This window comes from Indicator indicator, chromosome 6 (genome assembly GCF_027791375.1).
Source record: "Indicator indicator isolate 239-I01 chromosome 6, UM_Iind_1.1, whole genome shotgun sequence".
Lineage (NCBI taxonomy): Eukaryota > Metazoa > Chordata > Aves > Piciformes > Indicatoridae > Indicator > Indicator indicator.
Genome location: NC_072015.1, coordinates 21,438,302 through 21,451,215, shown reverse-complemented (window position 1 = coordinate 21,451,215; position 12,914 = coordinate 21,438,302). Strand labels below are relative to the sequence as shown.

Here is a 12,914-nt window from a genome sequence, read left to right as displayed (position 1 = left end):
ATGCAAAATCAGCAGGATTCAATAAAGCAAATAAACCAGGTGCTATCTAATACTTATCTGGTAAATTAAACCAATTTATTTTTACTAATAAACAGAATACTTAGGACAATGCAAAACAGAATACTTAGGACAATGCAATTGTGTATTATTACTCATAATTTGTCTGAATTTAACTTAAGGGGTTTTTCAAGCTGGTAGGAACGTGAACAGTTGGGGGGGGTTTACACAGTTTGTCACAGATGTAGACAACTTGTTTGTTTCTTCAGGTCAAATTTCCAAAATATATGTAATAATCCATGTGTTGAATATTAATTACATTCTGCCATAAATACTCATGTATCACCCCTCAGGCCTTTATATAACACTGTGAATTTCCTCTCCAGTATTGCTAAGGCCCTGTATTTGTGATGTAGTCCTCTATCAATAACCAGCACCATGTGCATGACCCAAAACTGTAACAAAATTACGTGGAAAGTAATTTGAGGAAAAAGAAAGAAAAATTTATTAACCACAGAATGTAATCTCTGTACCTGTTATGCTAACTTGCCTGTGAAAAGCACTCAGCACATCAGATCTCAACTGTTGATTAAATTTATATATAAACATTACTGTAGCTTTGGTTTAGATGTATACGCCTGAGGTAAATTTGAAGGAGCAAAATGCAGACTACAAAAGCTAAATATTTGAGGAGTAAGCCTGTTAATCTTCTACTGCTCTACCTAACTAATTTCAAGCTTATTTGCGTGTATCTGCACTGAGTCTAGGTGCACACATACTCAAGACAGCTGCTAGAGTATGTCACTGCAGTACTGCAGAGTGGGCCTGGTTTTAAGTATGGGACACTGGAGCAAAGAGGTCATTTTGGGCTCGAGCTTCTGAATTTCTTATGGTTAGAGTCATCCTGTATAATTTCAGGCACTCCTCTTGAGTGCCTACATTAGGAAAAAGTACCTCTTTAGTCTTTTTTCTATAACTGACTGAGAGACAGAAACACTGTCTGTGGTAAATCTATCCATCTGGCATTACAATGACCTCTCAGATAGGCACATCTGTACTGACAATATAGGACACATAGGATGACTGTGCTGACTAATTACTTCAGTCAGGTGCTTAAATTGACTAAATTCAGTTGATGTCATCCAGCCAGAGAGGTTCCCTCTTCCCATCATTTGATTATTATATGGATTAAATTTGATGAACAGGTGTTTATGGAGATGGATAAAAGAGATGGGAGAAAAATGTTATCACAATATTGGTTCTTCATGAAAACGTATTTTAGGAAAAGAACACATGACATCCACAACTCCTCTGAAGTTTAACAATCTGGCAGTGAACTCATTGGCTTGGACTTTATACCCAATCACTGTCTAAAGGCATTTCAGCCACTGCAAGGTCTCCCTTTTCAAAACCAGGAAATTCATATTAATAAGGAAATTTTTACTGAGAGCTGGGAATGACAGGTTTTGTTTTTTCCTCTATTGTATTTTCTTTTTCACAGGATCTATATCATCAGTCTTATGACTGCGTCTGTGTCATGTTTGCCTCTGTTCCGGATTTCAAGGAATTTTACACAGAATCTGATGTAAATAAGGAAGGCTTGGAATGTCTCAGGCTGCTAAATGAGATCATTGCTGACTTTGATGATGTATGTACTTCTAACAACAATCAATATATGATTTCATTCTTAATAATTCAGGGTATGCAACAGTAATAAAACATACTTGAAAGGGGGAGTGGAAGATCTGTCAGAAGGGAACTTTTGTATGCCTAGTCACAATAGAAACTACTTACAGGGAGTATTAAAGGAAAAAGATTTCTTTGGGATAAATCAGATACTGATCTGACATCATACTCAATTGTTTTTGATTCACTATAATGGGGATCCTATGAGTATATCTGACAGAGAAGTTTTTGCCCTTCAGCTGCAGTTCATAAGGCAGTTATATTACATGCTGTATAGTAACTACAGTTTCTAAATACTAGAGCCCAAAGTGAGATACACAAATCTATATCCCCTAAAATGATACAGCTTTGTGCTATACCTGATCTGTGCTAGTCTTTTTATACACAGCACCGACCCATTGATACATGAGCAACTCAAATTATTCCTTAAGTTTTAATATTACGTTCTCTAAAGTTACATGCAAGGACACAGTATGACTACAGATGGATTCTGAAAAGGCAGTTGCAGAGGTCTCAGTGAGAACAATATTTGTCATGAAGAAAGTTAACAGGGATGAAGATACCAAAAAAAGGCATTAAGTTTGTGTCGTGACTCAGAGAACACAATCTGAATTTGCAGATCTGCAGCTACAGAGGATATTTTAGCAGCAAACCCATTTGGTGAATACTGGAACATCCAAAACAATCTGGGATATGAACTAAAATCCTTATATTTGAGTCCCATTGGCATGGACAGTCCCATTGGCATGGAAGAGATCCTTACTTTCAGAAAGCTGCTTCAAGCTTAACTATTGGCTCACATGACTCAGTTTCAAAATTAAGTGAGCACAAAATTTACTGACTTTTAAGAGCTGTATGTACAATAAGGTAGAATTTATTCTCAATGCAAAAAATTTAGTCCCTTTGTAATAAAGTTATATTTTAGTAGGCAAAAATCCACTTTCCTTGGAATCTGTAGCCATTGTTTCATCTATCCTTAAATCCTTCATCCTGTATATATTTGTGAAGTCATTCGAGTCTGTTAAGACACTGTTCCAACAACTGATGCTCTGAATGCTGTTAGAGTAACAAGGCTGCTGATCTGAATCCTTGTTTTGCAGTTATTGTCAAAGCCAAAATTCAGTGGAGTTGAAAAGATAAAGACCATTGGAAGCACTTACATGGCAGCAACAGGACTGAGTGCTACACCCAACCAAGAACAGTATCAGGTACAGGAATATGTTCCTGCTTAATAAGACACACGTTCAAATGAAAGCTAAAATTCTGATCATTAAACTATAGGTTACGTATCATTTTCTGCCCTTTTTTTAAATTAATGTAGATTGTATTGTACTGGACTTTTGTTTAGTAGACTCCATGAATATTGTTCTTCACACTGTAGCTTGAAAATGCCACCTCTGTATTTGTTAAATCTAAAACAGGCCTTCTATTCTAAATACAATGCAGCCTTTTATTTCTGCATGCAGCAGAACTGGATTTGTAGAAGGTGCAAAAGACTTCAAGAATGAGCATTTTCCCAGTTTAGGGAAGGGTGAGTAGCTGTACTAACCATACACTTACAGAACCCTCAGGCTCAACATTGAGAGCATGATCCTTTGTTGCTGGTTTACTTAACAGGGTAGGATGGGGAACTGCAGTCAGTAGAAATAAAGTTCAGAGAAGTATTTCATAACTTTTAAGCAAAAACATGGGTTTTGCCATGATATTTAGAGTACTACAGGTTAGTGACAGTGACACAGAAATTATGAATCAACACATTCTCTACTCAGAATTAATGTACTTTTGCCAAACATCCATCCCTCTAGACAGAAGCAGTTAACACCTAAACTATAGGCCTTGAGGATCCTGAGGACAAAAGAATGATTTTAAATTATCTCTGACATTTAATACAGGAAGGTGAAGGGGCTGAAGGAAATTCAGAACTGTAGACACATGAGAAGACATAGAGGAGCTCTCAATCACAATTAAAGCAAGTGTATGCACAGGAAGAAATTGATCATTTGAGTTGTTTCCACAAACTACAAATAAAGAAATCCAAGTTTTAGTGTTCCTTTGGTAATTTAGTGCACATTTTCAAAAGAAATCCACCAGAACTCAGCAGCCTTCAATCCATATGCACAGATAATGCAGTACCTCTGCATCAGGCATTGACTACTAGGCATACTGCTGGGAACTGCCTCCAGCTTAAAACAAGCATCCAAGAAAGACTAGGTGCCTTGGGAAGGGGTCAGAATACATCAACTGAACAGGAAACCACTTGTCTAGGAGTGGTTTCATTCATCTAAACATCTGCTCTGGCAAGCACAACTACTGTCCCACCAAGGTCGATGCATCTATTCAGTGAAGCATCTCCTGAAGTTGTCATCTGTCCATCTCTTCTGAGAGAATGAGGACGATTCAGTCATTTCTGATAGAGATCAGTGAGTCCATCTCTTACAAAATCATTCTCTTGTCAGGGTCCTACCCTGGGCTGTGGGAGACTGAAAATCAATTTTCCCCTCAGCTGGAGGGGACACAAAAAATATTCAGAAATCAAACTGCATTGATGTACAAGGAGGCATTAAGTTTATAACCTTTGTAAATGGTATAAGCTCTGAGCTTGTGAATTGGGGGACAGAGAATGGATTGCCTTTTTCCTCTCCTCCTCTTGTATTTTATTAATTTTCACGTCTGCTAGATGTTTTCAGAGGTGTTTGCTTATCTACTAGATAAGATCAGTGGAGGAACTCTTTAAGATTGTGAATTTCACTGGATTTCAATAATTAACTAGGATGCTGAGCTATGCAACAGAAGGAGTATCTGTGGAGCTGCCCACAAGCCAGGCATAAACTAGATATACTTGGAGAAGATTACTGAGCAAATCCTAGACACATGTAGATATTGAGTGCCTGTGCGATTAAATAGAGGCTAATCAATAATCTGACAATAAACACATTAGATTAGTCATGTTCTGGATCTCTCATCTTTAATCTGCCTTGATTGTGTAAGTACAACACATCCTGGCCTCTATGCCATTGTTTAACAGTGGTGCTGTATGCTGGCATTAGGATATCCTTAAGGGCTTAAGTGCTTTCAGGTGTTCCGCATATTTTGGTTGGTAGTCTCACAGCAAGTAAGGCTAAGGAAAATTATTTTACTCTGTTTTTTTGGCTGTTTAAATTCAGGAACCTGAACGACAGTACATGCACATAGGAACCATGGTGGAGTTCGCATTTGCCTTGGTAGCAAAACTGGATGTCATAAACAAGCATTCATTCAATGACTTCAAGTTACGAGTAGGTATGTATCAGAGGATTTTTATGAGACTGTCATGGAGGACGGGAAGAACACAGTGTGAAGTATCAGCTGATTAAAGTATTAATGTAACTGACTGAAAGGGCTCCTTCTTCACCATGTTTAAAGGCAGCCTTCATGGTATTGCCTGTTAACCATAGCTGCTCTTGTCCCAAGGAGTGTTTCAAGGCAGGACTCAGAAAAGAGCAGTATTTCTAAATAAAAAATGGTTGAAAAAATGTGTTCCCATGGCTTTGAATTGTTTTGTGGTAACTCTAATGATTATTCCATAGGTTGTAAACCACGTAAATTTGTTATGTTCATCAATGCCCAAGGTCACAAGAAGGCTCTGAACAGGGCTTTACAAAACCATATAAATGGGTTTGGAGCCTAAGATCTGGAGTTTGAAATATTTTAGATGTACTAACCTAAAACAAGTATATAAAAATGCATCCTTTCTTTCCCAGTATTATTTCACTTTGTTATGCTGTGGTCATTGGCAAATAAAAGCAAAGATGACTAGTTGTTTATATTTGAAAGAGGTATCCCTTATATTTCAGCTTCTAAGGAATAGGCAGCTACAGTTAAGCCATGGAAAGGATGATTAAATAAATAAATTCAGAGCTGGTCAAGAACCATATGTTCCAAAATGTTTATTTCCTGAGAGTAGTACACAGCAGTTTTACAGTGCAATATGTAACTTGGAAAGTGTGAAATGAAAGCAGTAAATAAATATTGGAAACACATAAATCCTGTAAACATGTCAGAAGTATTTGATTTTCAACAGTTATTCTCCTGTCTTCTTTTTCTTGCTGTGCCACTTGCTTTTTCCTTTCCACTGCTCTCATGTTTATTTCACAGTGCCACCCACTGGCAAAACCTGCTATCTTCTGACTTGAAATACATGTTCCTTGGAGAACTCCTTTGCCAGTATGTTTTGCATTCCTTATTAGATTTTAAAAATGACAGAAGCAAATCTGAAGTACAGTTCCTTCTCAAAGTGTTATAGAATTTGATGGGTTTAAAGGAAACATGTAGAGAGATCATATTTCTGTATAAAAAAAACTTTCTGTTCTTGCCATAGATGAAATGCTACACACAAACATATCAGTAGTGTCAGTCAGATAAAGACCTGCTGAGTGTCAAGGCTAAATCTACAAACTGATTAAAGCAACACTGACTCCTTTAAAGTGGGGATCATGAAGCAAACTTTTTAGAAAAAAGAAAAAGAAAAAATACCTACTTGTGATTTTTAAAGTGTTTGCTATAGATTCCAGAGAAGTTAGACTCCTTTGCTTCATAAGATGAGGAATGATTAAATTTACAAAGGGACAGAGAGCTCCAAGTGTCATTTTTGGCATCTTAATTCAATATAGCCACCACTGACGTCTTCACTTCCCATCTTCACTTCTTCTCCACTATCCACCCCCACCTGACCATGAAAGCATCTGATAACCATAGCAATTAGAACCAAAGAAATATTTGAATATTTACCTCCAACATGATCCCTGCTATAAGGATTTAAACCCAAAATGCCATTTTGCAAAAGCGTTCTTTGGCCAGCATCTAACCTTAACATAGTTGCAACTCACTGGAGGTCTCAGCTTCCAGCCTTCATTTTCTGTGAGTGCCTGAAATGCCTAGTTGTGCCTTAGTAGGTACACAGTCTACTCTGATGTTGTCAGGCAAGGGAGGGGAGCATATATATTCTATTTCAGGAGTAACTTCCTTCTGTTACCTAAGGTGATTGATTTATTAGACAAACCCAGATATGCTTCTGCAGCAAGTTTTGCACAGTTACTGCTTTATTTTCAGAACAGACTAGAGGCTGACGTTGTTTTCCACAGTCTCATGGTTAGAACATTTATCTCCTTTGTGAACTTAATTTGGTTCCTGCTTTTGTCTGAGGCTGCTCAAGCATGGAGATCTGTGTTCCCTGGAGAGTGGTATGTGTTATGAATAAAGGGGTAATAAGGCAAGAAATTAATAATAATATATTAATTATTTATTTGACTCCATCTCCCACATAACTGGATACAGAGCTTATAAAGGTTATAAAAGGTTCAGTATTCAGTTGAGAATATCTTCACAATAAGAATGATCACAGATGGTTTGAGAATAGTATTTTCTGTTTCTTTTGTGTGTTACTTTCCCTCACATCTGTGTTGTAGGGAAAAGGCTGTGTTAAACCAGCACAGTCTACAAATTTGGCACCCAGCATGAGACTCAAAAGCAGCTGTCTTAACTAAGACTGTCGATTTTGGCAGGAGACAAAAGGGTTGAGATAACGAGAAGTGAGATAACAAGAGGATTCAATTAAGGCTTGAGGCTTGTTAAGAGAGTTTTATATAAGTCTTTTTTTTTTTTCTGTGAGTGTTCACTGTGTTGATGCATTTGCTTTTCCAGGGGCAGCTGCAGCCACTGTGCTAATGTTCTGTATATATTCCTTCTGGTGATGAGTCTTATCTCAGGAAAATGGCTTAGAGCAGTGCTGTTACTGTGCTTGTTACTAGCATGCCAAGTTTTGTTCAGAGCAACACAGGACTCTTCTCAAGGATAACACTGAGAGATCTGTCCTGATACTGGATGAGTGTCAGAGGGTATGGGCATATGAGTGTCAGAAGGCAGTGGTCCCCTCTGGTGTTTTGGAATTTCACCCCTGAGCAAGCACACAATCCTGATAAGCTAGTAAAATATTTTGAAAGAGTCTGTTGTCAGCCTGGAAGTTTCCAAGAGACAGAAATCAATGTGGTTTCTTGGGGGCCTGACCCATGCCTATTGAGCCCTATTGTCCAGAGTGCTCAGGGGCAAGAGAAGGTCTCTGGGCCTACAGACAGACCAATGGGCATGGCAGCTGCACCAGAGAACCAGTCTGTGCCTGTGCCAGTACCAGCTGAGCCTGTACAGAAAAAGAAGCATACAAGGAAAGTAACTTACCCTGCAAAAGATAAGGATGAACCAGGGCTATCACAGGAACAAGAGAAAGAGCCAGGGCTGCTCAGTCTTTATCTGTGGCTCTGGAAGATGGCCAAGCACAAATAGTGGATGAAATGAGCAGCAGGCCTCAGCAAGGTGAGGGAAGTCTTTCCTTCTCTGTCTAGGCCTGTGTTTCAGCTGTGAAGGAACTGTCCTGGGAGGTTCATCAACTCAAGAAAAACATTTCTGTTCCCCACCAGTATGGTCCCGTGTTTCAGCATGAGGAGCAGGTACTCCCCTGCCTAAGGGGGAGTTGGAGGTGCCCTGTGGTTTTACTTCCGTGACCATGGGGAGGACATGAGGCAGTGGGATGAAAAACCCATGTCAATACTAGTTGCACAAGTATGTGAATTACAAGGAAATTCTTCCCTGAAGAATGCTGCCTCAGTTTCCAGTGGAAAGCCACCCAAAAAGAGCAGACAAAGTGATACTGATGCAAGTGATTCCAGTCAGAATTAGAGGGGCTCTGCCTCCAACCAGATGGAGGAGAGGGGCAGCTGGGTTTATTGGAATGTATAGAACCGCTGGCTTGGCAAATTGAACCCAGAGAGTATGAAGCTTTAGTAAATACAGGCACCCAGTATAATATGATGCCATCAAACTACAAGGGGTGGAAGCCATTTGTGATTATGGTGTGACAGGGGTATCTCCACTGGAAGCAGAGCACCAGAACGCAAGCCACAGTTTGCTTTTACTTGGAAGGGTGGAAGGAGTCACTGGAGTGACTGTCCCAGGGGCTGTTCATGGACTACTCCAGACTCTGCTGGAACAGAGTAGAGCTCCAGAGCATCTGCAGTGAGAAGTCTTCTGTACACTGCAAAGTGAGCTCATTCTGAGTGAGAATGGACAGTGATTGATTGATGTATGTCGTGTAATGATAGTTCCTGTTGGCATAATGCAGATAGTACAGAATAAGGGGTGGAGAATGTCATGAGTTGAGTTGAATCTGTTACTGTTAATCAAAACCATTCTGCCATCATGCCAGCTTCAAAGTGAAAGTGCTGGCTGAAGCAAAGTATTATGGGACTTGAAGTTCAGATTGTAACATGGGAGGTTTCCTGTTGCAGTAGCTGCTTTCCATTTCTGGGTTTAGTGGTGTTGGTCTCTTCTGCTGGGATGGCAGTGGGATGGGGGAGTAGCTCGCTAGCTTGGGATTTAGTTTGCTGGCTTCTAGTACTGATTTCTGCATTTTGCTATGCTTTTTCTGCAATAGGCTAAAGTAATTGTGCATTATAATATCTCAGTTGTATTAAACTCTTTATCTCAATATGGAGGTGGGGGGGGTTTGTTTGGTTTGTGTGTGTGTGTGTTATTTTCCTCTCACTTCTGTGTTGTAGGGAAAAAGATTGTGTTGAACCAGCAGAGGCAGAAAGACAGATCCATTGCTTGGCTGCTAATGTTGCATGGCCTAAGTCCTTTTGTGCATTTAATCTCAAGTGCTTAGAAAACATTCATCTGCTGTCCTTCAGGGTTTGCATATTTCCTCATTTTTCTAGATTTAACTGCTACATTCACTTTTTCCCGTGTTTACAAGTGGCCTTATAGAGTGCTTGCCAGGCCATATTACATATGATCCATACTAGATGAGACAGCTCTGAGGTGCTTCTCCATGCTACAATCACACTTTTGTATTGCTGCATATACATATCCCTAGCGATGGTTTCTGTCAAGAAATTTATAGAAGTTAGTTATGATCCATTGAAGTGGAGACAATTTTAGAAATCTGAACTGCTCACTTGTCCAGTTCTTTCTCACTAGGTCTAACCTGGCTTCCACATTCAGCAGTTTATATATATATCGTTACAATTATAGTACATTCGATACTGCTTAACAATAGTGCTTTTGATTTTGCCTCCTGATTTCTTCCCCTACCAGCTCCCTTTACAAATGCAACATAGGATACAGACTGACTGCAAGATAAAAAATACCAAGTCTAAGGAGGCTATTATTCAAACAGTCTAATGTTGTTCTTCACTCTTAGAGCATGCATTTCAGAGCTAGCACTTTATTACTCTTACTCCTTGAATAATCATAGAATCAGAGGATGCAATGTATTAGAAGGGACCTTTACAGGTCATTCAGTCCAACCTCCTTGCAGTAAGCAGGGCCATCCCCAACTAGATCAGGTTGCTCAGGGCCCCATCAAGTTACTTGAATACATACGTTTATCCTGCAGTTATTTAGGACCATTCTATGGGCAATCTAGCCATCGGAACAAGGCTTCAAATCCTTCCAGCTCATTTGCATTAGTTTATGCTACATTTAAGAGGTAAAGAAAACTGTAAAAGTAATTTGATTTGGCTATCAACTATTGCAGAGAGGACAATGTAAATAGAAATGAAAATAAATTCTTGTATGCCTGTTTTCCCGTGTTCATTGACTTGGTACATTACCAGATGCACTGTCTGTCCTTGCTCGGTGGATCTTTGTTCTTAATATTAAGTTCTGATGTTTTCCAGGTATCAACCATGGACCTGTAATAGCTGGTGTAATTGGAGCTCAAAAACCACAATATGATATCTGGGGCAATACAGTAAATGTGGCCAGCAGGATGGACAGCACTGGTGTCTTAGATAAAATACAGGTAAGGCTTGTGTTTGTGCTAGTATTTATCTTACTCCTCTGAGTTTGGTGCTTAAAAATCATTATTTTTATTTGTACACTAAACAGGTCTGTTTTGGTCCTAAGGATGCCTACAGTAAAAATACCTACCAGCTGTATCTTTACATTTTATAAAAATCAGACATTGGTCAGAAAAGTAAAGAATTTAAAGAAAATTTTAGGGATAATGGGAGGAGAATCACAACTTCATCTTAACTTTACAAAGGAATACAGTAGAAATTGTTATGGGAGATTTGAAGGAAATCACACATATTCTGAATTTTTAAACTGATCAAATGCTAGCTACTTTATCTTAGAAGGGCCTTCCTGATGTTAATTATTTCTACATAAAGGAAATTACTACAACTGCTGTACATCATTAAATCCATAAAGCAATCAAGAAACTTCCCTTTTAGTGAACCTTGCTGATTAATAATTTTTACTATCTGTATAGAAAAGACATTCAACTTACTAACTTAACAGTGATTTCCCATATTCAGGGATCACATTTTCACTACCTGCCTAGTATACTGCCTAGTACTTTAGGATCACAGCCTGTGACTGAGCATACTACAAATCTATGACTGAGACTATTCAGAACTAAATAATGGAAAGAGGAAGGTAACAACTGTTGATCAAAACTAAAAACAGAAGGGATGTCAAAGCAATGACATCAACAAAGAGTTGTTTGCTTCACCAAGAAACACACCCAGTTTTAGACAACTGATACTATTGATCAACTTCTGTCCTAGCAAGCTTTCACCTAAAATGGCAGAACTGCCTGGTTTGATTCACTGCTAGTTATGTAAGAAATTGGCAACAGCAGCTCTGGCAGATGATGCTAATGACTTACTATCACTTCATTCACATGGACTTAGCCTTTGCAAAAACACAGGGAAGCTTTGGTTTACTGAAATTAAAAACAGCTCCAGGAACTGAGAAAAATACTATATGAGGACAATGTTATCCCTAGTGCCATTTGTGTACCTACAAGCCTTCTGTTTGCAGTCCTAGGTACAGAAATGTTTATACCAAATTTGATAGTTGACGTAAGGGATTAGAATGGGCATCCAACAACAAACTAGTTGGAAGCTCAGGTGCTCAAACCTCACTTGAGACCCTGAAAGGCCTTATAGGCATTAGAGAAAAACCCTTATAATTTCTCAGAACATATGATTTCTTCACATTTTAGAAGATTCTGCTTTGCTCTGTTATCAGCACTGGTTGTATTACTGTATTGTTGCAGGTTACAGAGGAGACAAACAATGTCCTGCAAACATTGGGGTACATGAGCACTTGCAGAGGAATAATAAATGTAAAAGGAAAAGGAGAACTGAAGACATACTTCGTACATACTGAAATGACAAGATCCCTTTCACAAGGGAATGTGGCATCTTGAAGATGCTTGTACATGTCATCAGTACCATATTTTCAGGAAAGTATCACGCACTTTTTAACTACATTTTGGCCCTTAACATGCGTGCTATTTTCTGGTATCTGGCACTTATTTTAATATGGCTGCAGAATAGTCTCTTGAGCCATCATTTTGCACCTTGATAGCCCTATGTTCAAGGGCAGTTGCGATGTACGCTATCGAACTGGAAGATTGTACTGCTACTTGCACTGTTACTCAAAGAAAAGATATCCTGAAAGAAATAAAAAGAGATGTTAGTGGCAAGTGTGTGGGGGGAAAGGCAATAAAGCTAGGGGTGCATACTATTTTCTGATGCATGTTGTTTTCTGGAAAATAAAGTTGCTCCCCAACAGCATCCACTAATCTGGTATTAAAGTCTACAGTATTTGTAAATAAGTTTACTCTGTCCACATATGATTTGGATGTGATTACCAGTTGCATCTCATAGCCAGGGACACGTTGGGTGGCTTGTTGGCATTCTTTCTGAAGACAGAACTAACAATGCTGGAATAGTTTTGTACAAACGTGTCAAATGTTTTGAAGCTATTGTCTTTTGTAAGGTTAATTCATTAAAGGTTTATATGTACTTTGTCTTACTGTTGCTGTCTCTTAGTTTTGCTTCCTTCCATGGCTTCTGCTACTCTAAACCTGTGCGTCTTCTGCTGCTGCCACTGCTGCTTTTTATCCAGCAGTTAAATGTTGAGGCAGGTTGAGAACCAGATATGTCAATGACTTTGGTCAATAATATCTGCTAGACCTCGTATTGCCTTTCAGAAATTGAATAACCTCTATTGTAGTCAGTTTGGGGTGGCATCCCTAGGCACTTTGCAGTCATTTACTCCCTAGGTGACAGAGAAGACTTACCTCAAATCTATAAACACAAGCAATGTGGAGAGTACTGGAGACAGTAGCAGTGTTGCTACTTTGCAACCGGCCTGCAGTGCTCTAAACAATAATTAGGAGAAGC

At 38.9% G+C, this 12,914-nt stretch overlaps 1 protein-coding gene across 1 annotated transcript in view; it reads left to right on the top strand.

Moving 5' to 3' along the window:
- The window catches only part of ADCY2 (adenylate cyclase 2), a 199,208-nt gene extending 187,276 nt beyond the window's left edge, over nucleotides 1-11,932 (top strand). The window contains exons 21-25 of the mRNA XM_054381597.1: nucleotides 1,499-1,645; nucleotides 2,784-2,891; nucleotides 4,848-4,962; nucleotides 10,392-10,516; nucleotides 11,780-11,932. Of these exons, the coding sequence (XP_054237572.1) occupies nucleotides 1,499-1,645; nucleotides 2,784-2,891; nucleotides 4,848-4,962; nucleotides 10,392-10,516; nucleotides 11,780-11,932 (648 nt within the window). The remainder of the gene's footprint in view (nucleotides 1-1,498; nucleotides 1,646-2,783; nucleotides 2,892-4,847; nucleotides 4,963-10,391; nucleotides 10,517-11,779) is intronic.
- The last annotated feature ends 982 nt before the right edge of the window (nucleotides 11,933-12,914 follow it).